Below are 19,247 nucleotides of genomic sequence, written 5' to 3'. Positions count from 1 at the left end.
TGATTAATTATCTAGGTTTCCTACTGACTTTATCATAAGCAATAAGAAGTTATCATATAATTAAAATGTTGATATAGTGGCTTTATAGTGTTTATTTCTTCAGAAATGTACCCTCACTTCACAGTTACTAGATTATCTAATCATCATGTGAGATGTTCTTAGGGAGTTAAGGAATAAAAGCATTCATCTAAGGAGGCAAAAATAGAAAAGCCAGTGTATTCAAATTTTTATAGTTATGCTCATGAGTAGTTTCAAGTCTTTTACATTTTCCCTTTATTGTAAATTAAAGAACAAACCTTCCCCTTCCTCAGATAAAATTGTCCATCATCATATTCAACTCTTCCAGAATCATTTCAGACTTGAAGAAGCATTATATCAAGTTGTCTAACTGTTAATAATTCCAGAAATAAATAATTTTAGGTTATATAATTCACTGTACTGGCTCAGTCTTTTTTTCCTATAAAACTTGTGTTTTTATAACTATTTCACAGCTTTGTAGAATTTAAAATATCACTTTCTTCCCCTTTAAAATAGTGGAAACATTGCATAATAAAATGATCAAATTAGACACACATCCAGTGTTTAATTTCCAGTGCTGATTTTTTTTATTGTTTTAAAGTATTCATAAAGATTAATTATTATTTCTAGGGGATTTTGGAGTTTCTCGACTCCTAATGGGATCCTGTGACCTGGCCACAACTTTAACTGGAACTCCGCATTATATGAGTCCTGAGGCTCTGAAACACCAAGGCTATGACACAAAGTCAGACATCTGGTGAGTGGGCAGTGGGCTGGCCCAGATTGCTTCTTCATCTGTTGCCTAGAGAGAACAATTCATTTTGTTTTTAAGCTCATTTACTTACTACATCCACTCACTTTATCCTTTTGACATTTGAGTTATTTTGTGGCCAGAGTAAAAGAAGGTCTTTTGGATCTGGAACTTGCTATTTTTCATTAAATTGATTTCAAAAATTCTCTTTATTCATAGATTAATTGGTTGGTTTGGATTTTTAGTTCCTAAACCACAGGGGAACGTTCTTAATGTACCAGGAGCATTAAATTTTGATATGTTCTGCTAACTTATTAAATAAAGCATTTGTAACTCCAAATACTGGTGTTTTTTAAAGCTGTGTGGGGGATATATTACTTCTCAGTATTTTTTTCTTCTTGTTACTTTTAAGAATTTTACTAACGATATTGGCTTTATAGATAACCTAAATTTCAAAATTTCTGGGTTTTCAGTGATAGATACACCGGAGATTTCTCTTTTTCTGAGCTCTTGTATTAAATATATTTCTTCCTCTTTGTCATGGAACCAGTTTTAATCTCACTGCAAAAGCCATGTGGAAATTGTGTTTAGTAAATCCTATTATAAGCAATAGATCCTATTTAGGGAATATGTCTTTCCTTTGAAGAGGAATCATATAATTTTCAGCTTGTTAAGGGTTGAAGGGATAATCAAGCTGAGAGCTTGTTAATTAAGTAAATAATTATTGTATGCAAATTAATGTAAGTAGTTCTGAGGTTTCAAAGATGAGCAATGTGAAATATGTACCCACTTCAGTTTTTAAAGAAGATAAAGGAGAAAATTATCTTTTCTCTGATTATGGAAAAGTGAACCACAACAGGGAATATAGCTTGGAATTTTCATAAGGCTCATTACTTCTGTTCTTGTGGTGCCTCCCTAGTGGGAGAGAACACTGTCAAGATTATGTCTAGCTGTGGAAATTCCCCATAAATCTCTTCCCTTTGTTTCATTCTTGTGGTTATTTGTTTCTAGTGGCTTCACTGGAGTTTTTTCCTTGTTAGCTTGCTTCTGCCCTATAGGTCTCTTTCAGTTCACTTATCATTTTCCCTTATCCATCCCCCTAATCATGGTCTCCTGCCATGTCCCCACTAAAAGTGAAAAACAAAACCCAAATCAAACAAAAACAAAATACAATGCTCAGAGGAATAAGTTTCTTTAAATTTTGCTTTTTCAGCATCTACTATGTGCCCCAAATTGTGCAATATCCCTTGGAGTATAAAAGCAAAACCAATGGGATTCCTGTTCCTCATGAGAAATCTTGTTCATCTTGATGTCACTTTCTTCAGTTAGAGGACATCAATGTTAGGCCTCAGATTGAATTCAGTTACATATCTATATTCTCTTTACAATTTTAACAATTATTGGGGATGTTTAAAACAGATTCAAATATATGTCTTCATAATTTAAGGTTGATATCTGAAGATATTACATAATGTCATTTGATAAGAGTGAATTAATTTAGGAAACCCATCATTTAAGTTTTCAAAATTACATATAGCAGTTAACCTGGTTCCTTTTGATGAGGTGTCTGCATTTGCTTGTCAAGTCTGATAGATATCTCCTAGAGAATGGGGCAAGAGGACCCACAAGGAGGAATAAAGCACAGAATTTGTCTCAGTTGTGTTAGTGCTACTTTTTTTTTTTCACAAATTGCTCTTACCAGTGTATGAAGAATTATAGGAATACAAAATGGTGTTGCTTTATGTTTTATGTTTACAAAAATATCTGACTCAGGGAAAGCCAAAACCTTCCAAATATAAAATTGCAGAGAGATTTTAATTTATCTGTCCAAGCTTTAGGTCCACTCTCCTTGCAGGGATGATTAACTATTTAGCAAGTGTAAGCTGAGGATTCATCATCATCCTGACCCCCCACCAAACCATCTTATTATGAATTTAGTGATTACCTTTGTTGTGTCTAAATTAAAATGGGCTTATCTGGTAATGAAATTTCTACTGCCAAACCTAAGTGGGAAAAATGACAGAGAAATATTTATTAAGTGTAGTGGCAGATATGTATATGTGATTAGTAATCTTGGGGAGACACTCTTAGAAAAATTAGATTGAGGATGACACCCTGTCTCTGTATTTTAGCATGTAGCATCTGTTTATTATAAAATACTTTCTTAGAATTGGAAACTCTTATAAATAATTGACAGGTGTTTTGCTTTAGCAACTAATAGCTGTATGTATTATATTTATAATGCTTAAAGAAGAATTGGTTTGATATTAATAATATTTTCTTTTGTTAATACTTACCCATATGTAACTTCATCTTCCTTCCACACTCTGTTAAACCTTTCTGGATTTAATTATTTATAGTATTTTAAATACAGTAAGTCACTCTCTTAAAAGTAGGTTAGTCCAATAGTTAATAAACAGTTATTTGGAAAGAGGATAATTAGGTTCACTAAGGACAATGCTTTGAACACAGCTGATTTGTAATAGCAATTGGTAAATAATTTTTTCTCTACAGGAGAAATATAAACATGCATGCGTTGGTTCCTAGGCCAGGTCTTTAAATTGATCTAAACTATGAATAGTTAGAATACATAATTTTTGTAGGAGAAACAAAGGACAATAGTATTGGAATAAGGCAATAGAATACTTCACTGTTTGTCATATTTATCATGTTATGAGAAGTTAATCAGATGGCTCTTTGATCTGTGGCCCTATAATTCTTGGAGTGATTTAAGTGGAGGAAATAATGTTGGGCATTTTGGGGACATTAGAGTGCACTCTGAGGCTTTTGGATGTTGTTGAGGCTCAGATTTTTGCTCAGAGATCCAGCATGGAGGTCAGCTGGGTAAGGGACACTAGAGGAGTATAGTTCATGCCCAGTATTGGAATCAGGCTTTGGACAGAAGTATCAGCAAGGTTTAGTTACAGGTGAAAGAAAACAGAAAGGAACCAGCACCTTCCTGGTCCATCAGGACCAAGAAAGTGTCCTCATTAGGGAATATTTCCAGGGTGAACAGGAGAAGGGTTAGGGAGGGCAATAGCCTATTTTCTGGTGAAGGATATAGGAGAAAGATAAATACAGGCCAAGTTAGTAACTCCTATAACTAAAATCAGGCCTGCTAGTATCTGACATTCAACAGCCTCTTCAGGCCTCTGTTGGTGAGGGAAACTCTACAACAAGAGAGTTGTAGTTCCTCTTAACTGCCCATGACCTGAGCAGTTCTTGTGTAAGTTCATAAGCAAGCTGTCGGAGGGGGAATACCTTACTAGAGAATAAATGCTGATGTAATTATTTTCAACCAACAAAAGCCGAGGTAGGAAAACATATGGTCACTTACAGTAGATTTGAGCAATTTTATATTTTTTTCTATGACCAGCATGAAATGATTGACATAAACTCTGTATTATCTACAAGTTTGACCTGATGAAATTTAAGATTATAACATAATAAATCCTTGTTAAATTGATATCGGTGATGACGAAAATAAACACAAAAGCAGCAATAAAATCAGTAAGAGCTGCCCTTATGGAGTGCTCACTCTATGATTAATTAATAGTTAATCTTCTAATTGCTCCATATACTTATTTGGTATTACAAAAAAATACAATGTGTAATTTTATAACCTGCTTTTTTTTCGTTTAGCAAATGGAATCTTGCTCTGCTTCAATAAACATATATCTACATACTATTTAAATGTTTGCATAGTTTTCTATACAAGATCACAATTTACTCAACCAAGGTCTTACTGTTCTTTGAAATTTTTCAAGTTTTTACTATGAGGTGTCTGGGACTGAAGTTTTCATTATACTACTTGAAATTAGTTGAGCTTCTTATATTTGTCAATGAATGTATTTATTCAAATGCAGGAGGATTATAGCCATTATTGCTTTGAATATTTTTTTTCCTTTCTCTCTCCTTCTGGTGCTTCATTATATGTACACTCATGTGCTTGATGGTATCTCACATTTCCCTTTATTTATTTTTCTTTTTTGTTCTTCAAACTGCATAATCTCTACCCATTTTCCAGTTCATGGCTTCTTTACTCTCTCAGTTGAAGTCTACGGTTCATCTCCTCTAGTGAATTTCTAATTTCCATAATTGTACTTTTCATCTCCAAAATTTCTATTTGGTGATTTTTAGTGTAATTTTTCTCTTTATTAATATTCTCTATTTGATGTGACATTTTCATCACACTTCACTTCTTTACACATTTTTTTCTTTAATTATTTGAGCACATTTATAATAGCTGCTTTGAAGTCTTTGTCTGTTAAAGGTGATATCTGCAACTTCTCAGGTAATGTCTATTGTCTGCTTTCCTGTTTATTTTTATGTTTCACAATTGTTGAAAACTGGGCATTTTAGATAATATATTGTAGCAACTCTGAACACTCATTCCCTCCTTAGCTACCATACCTTCTCTGAGGCTTGTTTGTTTACTTACGTATTTGATGACATTCTGGGATATTTTGGTAAAATATATTTTCCCTATAGTATTAAGTCTCTGAAGTTGTTCCTCCAAGAGTACAGCCCTGGGTATAAATGTTTTCTTTGGATGACAGTGATTTTAGCTGGAATTTCCTTGTCTCTTTCCCTGTTCTCTCTGTTAAGCTGCCTGCCTTTGTTGAAGCTACCCAGCTTATTACCACCCTTAATTGTAAGTAGCTGATTTATTAAGTTCTTGAACCTCTAGTTGAGACCAGTAATTCCAAAGAAAGTCAAATTTGGATGGAGTCTTCCCAGTACCATGCACTTTGTAGCAAGGAGAATCTCAGATAAGGAGAATATGATTATTGGAACCTAGCAGGGCCTGGGTTCCTGGGCAAAGGGGCTTCTTTGGAAGGAAGAATCTGGTCAACACAATCTATCACTTTTCACATGCTTTGTTTACAATATAATGTTGATAGTACTTTTAATGAAAGTATTCTTATTGTGTAGTCCTTCACTCTTAATTGGGGTAAGTCTGTAATTATAGCAAAATTGATGTTACTGTAATACTTAAGTCTAGATCATCAAAGGTGACACAGGCTTTGCCTGGTTTTCCTGAGATCCTTGCTTTTGGAACCCAACTACCACATTGTAAGGAAGCCTGAGGAGCATATTGAGAGGCCAACATGGATAAGTACACATTGAGAGGAACCAAGGCCTTTGATCTTCAGCCCAGCTGAGCCTCCAGCTAAGACCCAACACCAATTGTTAATGACCCATCTTGGAATAGATCTAACCCCAGTTCAGCCTCCCCAGGAGGTGCTGTGAGTAATGGATTCAAGGTTTTCCTGTCAATTTCTGATCAAATTGATTTATGATCAAAATTACTGGTCATTGTTTTGTGGCACTAAGTTTTCGGGTGGTTTGTTTTGTATCAGTGGTGACTTCAACAGAGCCTTTACAGGAGAGCATCAATCAGGAATTGAGACACAGCCTCAAATCTGGGGCTACATTGTTGCAAGGTCTAATTTATTTCAAAAGTTGCCAATTAATGGCTTATAGAAGCAGTTTGTGCCAGGAAAACTGTCCATTTGGATAATACCAAAGAATACGGACCTCAACTGATGACCTCTGCACCAGCAACCTTTTCACGTGCCCAGAACTCTCCCTTCACTGATCCTCAAACCCCAACTTCACTTTCTCCCTACTCTCAAACTCAGCCCCAGCCCTGGACCATCAACTTACTCCGGTATTGTGTCTCCATTACTCATATAATTCACTGATATGGTGGAGCCCACTTATACCAGCTAGCAAGACCCACATCTCTTTTTAACTCAGCATTCAGTAGTTGGTATTTTATCATGGAAATCAATAAATGCTGCAAATTAGGGTTTCTCCTTCGATACCAGAAAGCTAGTCTACCAGGATAGCTTTACTCCTTCTTGCCCCTTTGTGGTGGTGTAGAAAGAAAGACATCAAGACATATATATATTCTGGTGTCTGTCCTCAAAGGCTAGACAGGCATGTAAAAATTCTATATTCTATTATGGTATAATACAGGGCTCTGATGTATAAAGGAGGTAGTGATTTACTACTGAGGTAGTGGTGCAGAGTATCAATATATTCTCAGAGTGGGTAATGGGCCTGCTCACAATGATGAAGGATGGAGAAGAGTTTGACAAAAAGCATTTTGGGTAGAGGGAAAAGTATCAATGACCAAAAATGGAGGGTGTCTACTGGAGGAGTTGGAGGGGACTGTGTAGGGAAAGAAAGTGATTGGCCAGAGGAATCATTTGAGTTGGGCCTTATCATTCACAAAGGGTCTCAAATATATGTGTTTGAAGTTGTCTCCAAATGAGGAGTTATATGTAAAAGGCATTAATTTATTTAACGAAAATTTTAAATATATCATACATTTTGAAACTCTTGTTTTGGTATTTCTTTATTTTAAAAAATAAACAAGTAATTTAAAAATAATTGCAAATGAGTGTTTTCTATGACTCCTGAATACTTGGGGGACACTGTTATTAAGGACATGGAAGCATTGTCTTCTCATTGTAAAGCTCATTGTCTTCTCATGAACTTGAGCATAAAATGCATATATGTGGCATGGAGGGGAGTGGTGGTCAATGGTGGAGGACTCATATAAGCCATGATAAGGAACATGGGTTTTATTCTGAGAGATGATGAATTGCTGAAATCTGCTAAGCCCAGGGACATTGTATTAGTCAGCTTTGCTGGAATAGCAACTCTAAAAAAAATCTTAACATTCTTAAAACATGTAATTTTTTCTTCATAATACTTGGAGACTGCAGGTTAAATAAATCTCTGCTTTAAATTGCTATCCTGCTCTGCTCCAGGGTTTTCTCAATTCCAGAATACAGATTTTCCCATAAGCAAAAAGGGAAAAGAGAGAGAAGGAGCAAGGGCTTAGCTAACTATGTACCTGTGTTTAAAGCTTCTACTCCATTGTGATATTCTTCATATCTGCCCATATTATATTGACTGAACCAAGTCATGCCAATTCCATTATCAACAAGAAAGGAAGCACACCCTCCATGGGGAAAGGGAAAAGGAATTAGAGCAAAGAGTAATCAGTCTTCCAGGGGAGTCAGTCTTATAAGTCAGTCTTGTATAATATATACAAGCTAGATTGTAGAAAACAGACTGGAGGGGATGGCTGGAACAGACTAAAGACGGGAGATAGGCAGATTTTCTATTAACCTGCCACATTTGCCTACTTGTGATATTCTTTCTTTAAATGCCTCTGAAGTCTGTATAAAATTAAAGCAGTTGGAACATAGCCACTTGCTCAAAGTGTGAAGCAGTTTATGCCACATAAGTAGTGGAGGCTGTTTCCACATCCAGCCTTAGTAGAGTGTCTGAGTGAGTAACAGCTGGGAATGGGAGGCTGCCTCAATTATTTCTATTACCAATCACCTGTGCAAACTAACTTAGCACTGTCCATGGTCCTTTCCCAAACTGCATGGCTTGTATAAAATTTGTGACTGTGACCTCAAAAATAGTTAAGATGAAAAAAAAAAAGATTTCTCTTTTAGCCAGGTTTTTTTTTCTCCACACCCTGTTGTCTCCTTGCCTTTGTTTCTCTTTTGGTATTGGTTTTGTTCTTCCATTGGCCAAGTTCTTATGATCTAGAGGACATGGAACTACCACTAGGGGTAGGGATGAGATAATCTTCAAAAAATTGTAAATCTTGATTGTGGAATTCATTAGAGAGAGCTGGTATGAGGAGGAGAAAATTCACCCGAATCATGTTTTTTTTTCCTATAATTTTATGGATCTTCTCTAAAACATAGTGATATGCATGATAATGGTGGGAGGAATGAATTTACTTTTCCTTTTAAATATTCCTTTAAAATTCAGTTTATTAGTCACACCAGCCATATTTCAAGTTCTTATCTCCATGTGGCTTAGTGACCACTATTTGCAGAAATATAGAACATTTTTATCAGTGTGGAAAATTATATTGAAGTTATACTGCTCCAGCTGCTTTAGGTCTTATCCTTATTTTACATTCACCCTGATTTGGGATTGGGGAGCATCTCTACTAGTTTTAGCTGCTATTCTTAACTTGGCCCACTGTTCTTTCTTTCAAGGGAGTACCTGTTGGCTATTTTGAGGTTCTACTGTTCTCAGATCCTTCAATCATGTCGTTGCTTTTCTTCCCTTCTCACATAGATACTGACACTGTGCAAGTCATGTAGTTATGCAGTTTCTCTTAACCCACTTCTACTTTGAGCTTCAAAGGGGACTCCTTACCACTTAACTTTGTTTGAAAATATTGGGCCACGAGTTTTTGCTTTTGCAGTCTAACTTCTCTATTTTACATTGGGATTCAATGACGATCCTAAAGCTGTGTTTTCATCGTAGCTGACATTTCTTTCCAAATGTTCAGAATCAGCATTCTAACAAGATCACTAGATAGTTTGTATATACATTAAAGGAAAACGATATAAGTCTGGGACATGGCAGCCCTTAATAAACACTTTCTATGTAATATTGTTTCTTGAGTATTAACTCAAGCAACCAATGTCTATTTTTAAAAATTTAAATATTCAGAGCTTATGTTAATATTTGATTCTAAGTAGATTTTTGTTAAGGATAATGTACCCTAAAGCAAAACTCACTACTCATTAAATTTATATTACTATATTCAACGGCTTAAATTATGCGTACTCTTTTTTCAGTGTGTATTATCAAAGTGCTTTGTGCTTCTCAATTACAGCAAATAAAAATATTATCAAGAACATCACTAAAACTTCCCAACAAACCAAAAGCATTCACTGCTGCAGGTTAGAGTTCTGTTTACAGGGTCTGGGAAGATTTCAAAGGGCAAATTTAGCTATGCTGAGTCAAGGCAAAGTCTGAGTTGCATTTTAAATTCATTATCAATCTCTGATTCAGCAATCCTCCCCATAGATCTGGTTGACTTGGACAAATGGCAAGTTTATGGAGTAGGTGTAGTTTGCTTCACATGCACCTGATCCCAAATTTCCCTTTTATCACTTCTAGTCATTTCCACAGGGACTTATTTGCTTCCTTCTTCAAAGTTGACTGCATTTTGGTAAGAAAGGAATTCAAATCACAGACTTCTAAGTAAAATACACTTCTTAATGTATTTTTCAGCTATCCTTACCTGACTCTGCCCCCTCAACACTTTCATATTGTCAAAGTTAAGAACTGGGAGTCAAATAAGAGAAAATCCTTCAAAGGAAGTTAGGAATTTGAGATGATATAATAGTTCCCATATGTAAATGTCAAGTTGAAAGTATGTGAAAATAAAAGCATAGAGACATATAAATATAGTTACCAGAATTTTAAAAATTATATATAATAGAATTTTAAATGTATAACCAAATAATAAAAAATCCTTTCACCCCAAGTGTCAAGGGGGTTTCTGTAACCAAATTGTCTCATATTTCATTCATTTGTACCCATTCCAGCAGGTGCACTGGGACCATAGCAGGTCTTTTTCTGCAGATTACTGACTGATGAATAAAGACTTATCCATGTGCTCAAGCATAAGCAAATATCATAGATCAAAGTGAATGCATAAATGAAAAGCAGCATGATGCAGTGTAGCTGAGAGATTTCCAAAAAAGACAGTAGCCATATCAAAGTTATGTGGTTACTGAATCAGCCTCTAGATCTAACTGTTCTGTAATCTGTTTAGCCAGGTAATTGCACATCTTTTTATAATCTTAATAAATTCATCAAATGTGTCTCAGGTAGAGTTATATCCCTATAAAACCAGGAGTTGACCCTCATGATCAAGTCACTGTTAAGAGATATCTGATTTCCCTTTCCTTCCAAGCAGTGAAAAAACAATAGGCAAACTTGTCTGCGTTTCTTTCATTTTCCATGGAGAATCTCATTGTGTGTGCCCTGTTTGCCATGATCTGATGTCTTGCACTGTTTACTGTTGAAGGGCCTAGTGATCATTAAAGGTGAATTTTGATTCCAAATGTTGATCTGGAAAGTCAGCCTGTGCTTGAAAGGCTCTGTCAAGGCTAGCCTATGATTTCCAACTAAAGAGAACTTAAAGATCCGAAATGCTCTGATTGAAGCAGCCTTGAGAGGCAGGATGACGTAAGTGTATGTTTCCACAGTCTGCAGCTTGGGTTGCTATCCTGGCCTCCACCTGGCTCCACCACCTACTCAATATGCAACACTCAGTTTGCCCAATCTTCTGATTTTCTCATCTGAAAAAAGAGTTCCTACCACCTTGGTGTTGTTGTGAGGATCATTCAGTGAGTTAAAATGTGTAAGGAATGTAGAACAGAGCATAAATCATAATAAACTTAATTAAAATTTTAGATATTATTTTTACTACTTCTTATTGTTGCTGTTTGTATTATTGGTGGAGACAATCTTAACAGATCACTTCCAAGACAGCTTAAAATGTCTCTATTCAGGGATGATTGCTCCCATCAACCCTTCAGATCTGTCAGCCAGGAGAGGTTGTATGGTTTTGTTCTGCTTCTAATCCAAGTCCTGAAGTAAACTCTGAACCTGTGGGGACTGAACATAGATCCTCAGATAAAATGAGAGTTTGGAATTAGAAAATCTTTATACTCTCTTAGCTGTACTATTCTATGAGTAGGAAAAGAAATTCTTGAGGTTTGAATTACAGACTTTTTAGTGCACTTCATAACACAAATATTTTACACATTCTGAACACAAATAGAAATATTTGATTCAATCTGATTATTATCATTTATTAGTAATAAATAGCCTCTTTTCTCCAAGAAAACTTTTGTTTATAGTTAACAAATACTAATGATATTGTCTGTTTTTATTTTAGTCATTCTGAGGAGTCTGTTTAATTACTTCACCATGGTTTTTGTTTTTTATTTCTCTGATGGCTAAAGAGTTGAGCATTTTCTCATGATTTTTGACCACTTAGTACCTGTTCAAGTCTTTTTCCCATTTTTCTATTGGATTCTTTTGTTTTTCTTATTGATTTGTAGTTTCAATTAATTAATTAATTAATTAATTTTTTTGCATATACTGGTTACCAGTCTTTGGTGAATATTTGAATCACAAATATCTTCTCCCTCTTGTTATTCCATTGTATTCTTCTAATGGTATCTTTTCATGAATAGAAGTTCATAATTTTTTAAACTTCTTTATTTTATACCTTTATTTTATTTATTTATGTGGTGATGAGGATTGAACCTAGGGCTTGCACATGCTAGGTGAGCGCTCTACTGCTGAGTCACAACCCCAGCCCTGTAAGTTCATAATTTTTATGAAGTTCATTTTATAAGCCCATAACTTTATTGTTAATTTGTTTCTCAAGAAATCAGGAAGATATTCTCATTTCTTCATTTAAAAGCTTTATGATTTTATCTTTCCCTGTTAATCTATAATTGATTTTTTTTTTTTTAGTAAAAGGAAAAAGAAGTTTTATTGCTTTGCTAGCAAAGGAAAAACACAGAGGACTTATGTCCTCGAATCTGTGATTCTCCCTATCAGAGGAAACAGAGAATTTAAAAAGAGGTGTTTTAAAGGCTACATTCCAGGTTATAATTGATGTGTGTGTGTGTGTGTGTGTGTGTGTGTGTGTGTGTGTGTGAGAGAGAGAGAGAGAGAGAGAGAGAGAGAGAGAGAGAGAGAAGAGAGAGAGATATGGGGGAAGGGGAAGGGGAGACATATATCCAAATAAATTATTTTCTGTACTGATATTCAATTGAACCAGCATAATTTTTTTAAAAAAAAACACATGCTTACATAATCATGCACTAGAGTTCATCTTTGCATTACTCAAGTGATTGAATTTGTGCAGTTCTGTGTTCTCAAAGACTGTCTTTGAGAACGGTTCTACTTTGTTCCATTGGTCTGTTTTTATGTTGTCTTTTCCAATATCACACTCTCATAAGTACTATAACTTTGTAATAAAACTTGATATTTGATAGCAATCCATATGAATTCAGAATCAACTTGTAAATTTCTTCAAAAAAGTCCATTAGGATTTTAATTGTTATTGTATTAGCTCTATATATCATCAGTATTGAATCTTCCAATCTGTGAACATGGGTCTAGTATCCATGAAGACCTGGGTGGACTGCCTATCCAAGGGAAGGGCAGGAAGGCAGAGAGTTGGGTGCAGATTACCAGGCAAGAAAGACTATGCAGGCTATCTCTGCCTTTCATTGTCTTTGATCTCTCCCTCTTTTTTTTCAGTCTTAATTAATTTCTTGGCACTGCATTGTGGTTTACATTGTAGTGTAGGATCTGACACATCTTTCCTAAGTTATTTGTAGGTATTTGACATTTTGTGATGTTACTGTAAATGACATTTAAAATTTCATTTTAAAAATGTGTGTCTCTACTGCTGAGTGCTCTACTGCTGAGTCACAACCCCAGCCTGTATCTGGTAAACTCACTAAATTCACCTGTTAATTCTAACAATTTGTCAAAATTTTTTATATATGCAGTCATGTTGATACGATTAGTGACAATTTAATGTCTTTTCCAATCTTCATGATTATTATTAAATTTTCTGGACTGATTGTACTGTGTAGCACCTTTACTACCTGTTGATAGATGTGGTACAGGCATCTTTATCTTGATTCCTATGTCAGAAAAAAATAATAAATTTTCATATTTAACCAGTAAGCTTAATGTTACTACCTATTTAGCTTCAAAAATCAGATGAAGACTATTACCACCCATATCTAGTGTGCTGACTTTGCTTCTTTATAAAAATGTAAATAGATTTTAATATTATGAAATGCATTTTTTCCACATCTATCAAGATGATGTTATGATAGTTCTCTTTTATCCTGTAATGAGGTTTATTTCATTAATTGATTTTCAAATGTTATGTCAACTCTGTATTCCTGAAATAAAATCTACTTTATCATAATGTAGTATTGTTTTAATATATCATCATATTCTATTTCTAATATGTATATACATATTATGCATTTAGAGTTTTTGCATTTACATTCATGAAAAACGTTCACCTATGATTTTCCTTTTCAGTAAAATATTTATTATATTTTGCTATCAATGTTTTTCTGGCTTTAGAAAATAAAGAGATTGAAAAAGACTGGTGTGATTTATTAATTAAATGTTTGAAAGAATTTGCTAGGAAAGTCATCTGGTCTATAGTTTTCCTGTGGAAAGCTTTTAAATTTTATTATTATAATTATTAATCCATACTCATTGTATAATTGATGGATTTCATTGTGCTATTTCCATGCATGCACATATATATTGTGTGGTTATCATAGCCACCCTCCCTCATCATAGCCACCCTCCCTTTCCTCTTCCTCTTCCCTTCCTTCTTCCTTCCTCTTCTCTGATAGTCCCTCTTCTACTTCCAGGTCATCCTTTTTTTTTTTTTTTTGAGTTTTCACATATAAGAAAAGAACATTCAATATTTGTCTTTCTGTGTCTGATTTATCATGATGTCTCCAGTTCCACTCATTTTCCTTTGAGTGACATGATTTTGTTATTCTATTTTTGGATGAATAATGTTTTCTTTATCCATTCATTTGTTTGGATAAATAACTAGGAGTAGATCATATCTATATCATATGTAGTTCTAATTTTAGTGTTTTGAGGAACCTTTATATCATTTTCCATGGTAGCTATACTAATTTACATTCTCACCAACAGTGTATAAAAGTTTCTTTTTCTCCATGTCCTTGCTATATTTTTTTATAATAACCATTCTGACAGAGGTGAGATGGATGGCTAAAGATATTGAGCATGTTTCATATATTTAGTGCTATTTTTACTTCTTTGAGAAGGTCTATTAAGAACATTTGCCCACTTTTTGATTGAGTTACTTGGGTTTTTTTGCTGTTAAGTTTTTTGAGTTCTTTATATATTTTGGATATTATCCTCTGTTAAATGAATAACTGGCAAAGATTTCTCCCATTCTGAAGATTGTCTCTTCACTCTGTTGTTTATTTCATTTGCTGTATAATTATTTTTAGTTTGATATAATTCTACTTGTCAATCCCTTTCTTTGCTTCCCAGGTTTTGGAGTCCCATTTGGGAAATTGTGGCCCATGCCAATATCTTTAAGGGTTTCCCCTATGTTTTCATTTAGTAGTTTCAAAGTCTCAGGTCTTCATTGAGGTCTTTGATCCATTATGAGTTAATTTTTTGTACAGGTTGAGAGATAGGGATCTAATTTCAATCTTCTACATGTGGATATTTACATGTAGAAGATATCCATTCATTTGTTTGGATAAATATCCAGGAGTAGATCATATCTAGATCATATGGAGTTCTAATTTTAGTGTTTTGAGGAAACTTTATATCATTTTCCATACTATTTTACCATAACATAGTATACTAATTTACATCTCACCAACAGTGTATAAAAGTTCCTTTTTCCAAGCATAATTTGATGTTTTCTTTATCACCAGTGTGTATGTAGGTATATGTATTAGCAGAATGTACTTTTTTGTTATGGCAAGGAATGAGGCTTAATTTTAAGAAGTACTAATGAGATTCGCCCACTGAAACCCAGAGAGTAATATGTTCAGATCCAGTTCAATCTGGAAGTTTACATATGTACAGAAAGGTATTCTAGTAATTTTTTCACACTTAAAGAAATTGGGCAAGAAATGTAGCTTCTCCCTGGTTGTATCTAGTGTATATTTTCAGTTAGCTATAGCTGTGGGGTTTATTTCTGGGTCCTCTGTTGTTTTGTTAGTATGGCTCTACAGCATAGTTTGAAATCAGGTATTGTGACACATAGCACTGCTTTTCTTTCTCAGGATTGCTTTGGCTATTTTGGGTCTTCTTGCTTCCAAAGAATTTTAACATTTTTTAATGGCACTGGTATTTTTATAGGGATTACATTGAATAATAGGGCACTTACAGTAGCATGGTTATTTTAATAATATTAACTATGAACATGGGAGTTTTGCTATATTTTAGTATCTTCATCATTTTCTTTCTTCAGTGTTTTGTAATTTTTGTTGTAGAGGTCTTTCGCCTCCTTTCTTTAATTTATTTTTCAATTTATTCTATGATTTCTTTTGTTTTTTGTTTTGTTTTTGTTTTTGTTTGAGGTTGTTGTGATTAGGATTGGTTTCTGGATACCTTCCTCAATGACTTCACTATTAGTGTATAGAAAAATGATTCAGTTTTGATGTTCATTTCATATCCTTCTGCTTTGCTGGGATTTTCTGAGGAGTCTGGGATTTTCTAACTAGACAGAATGCAGATAGGAATAATTTGACTTCTTCATTTCCTACTAGTATTCATTTTTTTCTTCCTCTTGCCTAATTGCTCTGGTTAAAATTTTAAGTACTTTATTAAATAAGAGTGGTGAGAGTAGACACCCTTGTCTTGTTGCTGATCATAGAGGAAATGTGTTCAGTTTCTCCCCATTCAGCATGATGTTGGCTATGGATTTGTCTTATATAGCCTTTATGTTGAGGTGTGAGCCACCTATATCTGATTTATTCAGGGGTTTTATTAGAAGTGATGATGAATGTTTTTCAAAGTCTTTTCTGTATCTATTGAGATGATCATGTGATTTTTTTGTTGATCCCATTTGTGCATTATGTTTATTGATTTGCATATATTGAACCATCCTTGCATCCCTGGAATGAAACCAAGTTGATCATGGTGTGTGATTTCTTTTAAATGTAATGTTGAATTTTATTTGCAAGTATTTTATTGAGAATTTTTGCATCTATGTTGGCCAAGGATATTGGTCTATAAATTTTTAGTTTGTCATATTCCTATCAAGTTTTTGTAGCAGGTAATACTGATTTTGTAAAATGAATTTGGAATGATTTCTTCCCTATTTTATAGAATAGTATGAGGAACATTAGTATTAAGACTGGTAAAATTCATCAGTGAATCATCTGTACTTTTCTTTGTTGGGATTTTTGAAATTATTGTTTCAATTTCCATTGCTTGTTTTTGATCTATTCAAGTATTTATATCCTCTTGGTTCAGTTTTGATCAGTCATTTGTGTTTAGAAATATGTCCATTTCTTCTGTTTTCCAGTTTATTGGCGTATAGTTTTTCAAAATATTCCCCAATAATCCTAAGAATTTTCAGTGGTTTCTATTATAATATAACATTTTCTTTTTGCCTCTATTGGGACTTTTCTTTTGCATAGTTTGGCTAAAGGTTTGTCAGAATCTCCAGTATGGAAAAAGAAAACAAAAATTTGTTGGTCCTGTTTATCTTTTCAAAGAATCGACTCTTTGTTTCATTGATGATTTATATTGTTCTTTCAGTTCTATTTGATTAATTTCTGGTCTGATCTTTATTATTTTTCTCCATCCATTGATCTACTTTTGGATATTCCCATGTTTTGTAGGCCTTGAATACATTATTCATTATTTGAAATCTCTCTGCTGTTTTTTTTTTAATGTAGGCACTCATATCTATAAACTTTTCTCTGAATACTGCTTTCACTGTATCCTACAGCTTCTGCTATTTTCCATTATCAGCTTTTTTTTGGTGTGGGGCAGGGAGGGATGCTGGGGATTGAACCCAGGGTCTCACACATGATAGGCAAGTGCTCTACCACTGAGCTACATTCTCAGCCTTGTCTTTCCATTTTTCTTTGATTGTTGGAGTGTTTTAGTCAAACTCTGTGCCCCCGTTTTTTTTCAATGACTGACTGTTCAAAAGTGTATTGTTTGGTCTAAGTATATAGCTCAGCGGTAAAGTACTTAGCTAGCATGTCTAAAGCCCTAAGTTCAATCCCCAATGCCAGAAAGAAAAAAAAAAGTAGATTTTTCAATTTCAATGTGTTTGTATAATTTTTAATATCAATTGCTATTGATTTCTAGTTTCATTCTGTTATGATCTAATAAGATACAAGAAATCATTCCAGTTTTTAAAAATTTTGTTAAGACTTGTTTTATGACATATTTTGGAAAAGTTCCATGTGCTGATGAAAATAATGTATATTTTGTAGCTGATGGATGAAATACTTTGTATATGTTTGTTAAATCCATTTGATCTATAGTTTAATTTAACTTTAATGCTTCTTGTTGATTTTTTTAGTTGAATGATCTATCTATTGGTGAGAGTGGAATATTGAAGTTCCCCCCTATTATTGTCTTGGAGGCTGTCTCTCCCTTTATGTCCAGTAGTGTTTGTTTTATACAAGTGGATCTTCTGACATTTGGTGCATATGTATTAGTAATTGCTAACATCCTCTTGAGAAATTTGTTCCCTTTATGAATATATAGTGACCTTCTTTATCTCTTAATTTTGCTTGCAGTCTGTTTTGTCTGATATGAGTATACCACTCTTGCTTACTTTTAATTCTGTTTGCTTAGAATATTGTTTTCCATCTTTTCACTTTTGATCTTTGTGAGTGAGGTGAGTTTCTTGCAGGTGGTATATTGTCAGGTTTTGTGTTTAATCCAGTTAGCCTGTTGTTACTTTTTATTTGGAAAATTAAGACTACTTACATTTAGGGTTATTATTGAAAGGCATGTACTTGTTCCTGTCATTTTGTTGTTTTCCTTCTGGTTGTTTTTAATAGTTTGTGTTTGTTTTTTCTCCCTTATTCATCTGAAAAGCATGATGGTTTATTGAATTAATCATGTGAATTCTTCCTAATTCTCACTTGTTGATCTACTCATAGTGAAACCTATTCTTTTTCCATGTTCTCAAGTTTGTATCTTGCTTCTTCTGGGTATAAAATTCCTTTAAGTGTCTTCTGTAATGCTGATTTAGTGGTCATGAATTTCTTTAATTTGTATTTATCTTATAAAATCTTTATTTCTCCTTTGATTCTGAAGGATATAACTGCTGGATATAGTAATCTAGGTTGGCAGTTATTTTCTTTAAGGATTTAAAATACATTATTCCATATTTCCCTAGTCTTCAGATATTTTGCTAAGAAATTTGTTATTCTGATGGATTTTCCTTTAAAATTGTGGGCACTTCTCTCTTGCATTTTAAAGTATTCTTTCTTTATTTTGTATTTTGTCAGTTTAACTATAAAACCTTGTGGGGAGGTTCTTTTCTGGCCTTTTTTTGGGATTCTAAACGCCTCCTATGCCTGGATGTTTTGGGTTTTCCCAAAATTTAGAGAAGTTTCTGCTATTTTACTAATTAATCTGACTTAGTGAACTTTTCATTTCCAAGATTTCTGTTTGGTTCTTTTTCAAAGACTATCTCTTTAATGAATTGCTCTTTCATATCCTGCATTGTCTTCCTTAATTCCTTCTGCTGTTTATTGATCTCCTTTTGGAATTAATTGAGCTTTTTTATAATTATTCTTTTGAATTATTTGTCTAGCATTTCATCCACTTTGCTGCCTTTGGAATCAATTTTTAGAGAGTTCTGAACTCTAGGGAGTGTTGTGTTTTTTCATATTTCTTGTATTTCTTTGCACATCTATTTGGATGGATATCTCTTCCATTTGTATGTGAGGGTTCACTTAGTAAGTAGTCTTCTCTTGACATTATGCCCTGGAATATATGGTTGCTATGTAGTGGTGAATTTAATTCCAGTTTGACTTAACAGTATAGTTTCCCTGTGGCTGCTTTGACAGTGATTAGAGGGTTTTGACACAAT

At 33.9% G+C, this 19,247-nt stretch overlaps 1 protein-coding gene across 8 annotated transcripts in view; it reads left to right on the top strand.

The window, feature by feature from the left end:
* Nek11 (NIMA related kinase 11) overlaps positions 1–19,247 on the top strand; it is a 315,212-nt gene that overhangs the window by 113,182 nt on the left and 182,783 nt on the right. For all 8 annotated transcript variants that reach the window (XM_076868276.2, XM_076868274.2, XM_076868271.2 and 5 more), the window contains one exon: positions 649–775. In XM_076868276.2, coding sequence (XP_076724391.2) covers positions 649–775 — 127 coding nt within the window. The remainder of the gene's footprint in view (positions 1–648; positions 776–19,247) is intronic.

The sequence above is a fragment of the Callospermophilus lateralis genome, chromosome 10, assembly GCF_048772815.1.
Source record: "Callospermophilus lateralis isolate mCalLat2 chromosome 10, mCalLat2.hap1, whole genome shotgun sequence".
Lineage (NCBI taxonomy): Eukaryota > Metazoa > Chordata > Mammalia > Rodentia > Sciuridae > Callospermophilus > Callospermophilus lateralis.
The sequence above is the reverse complement of the archived record's forward strand: the minus strand, read 5'-3'. Positions and strand labels throughout refer to the sequence as shown.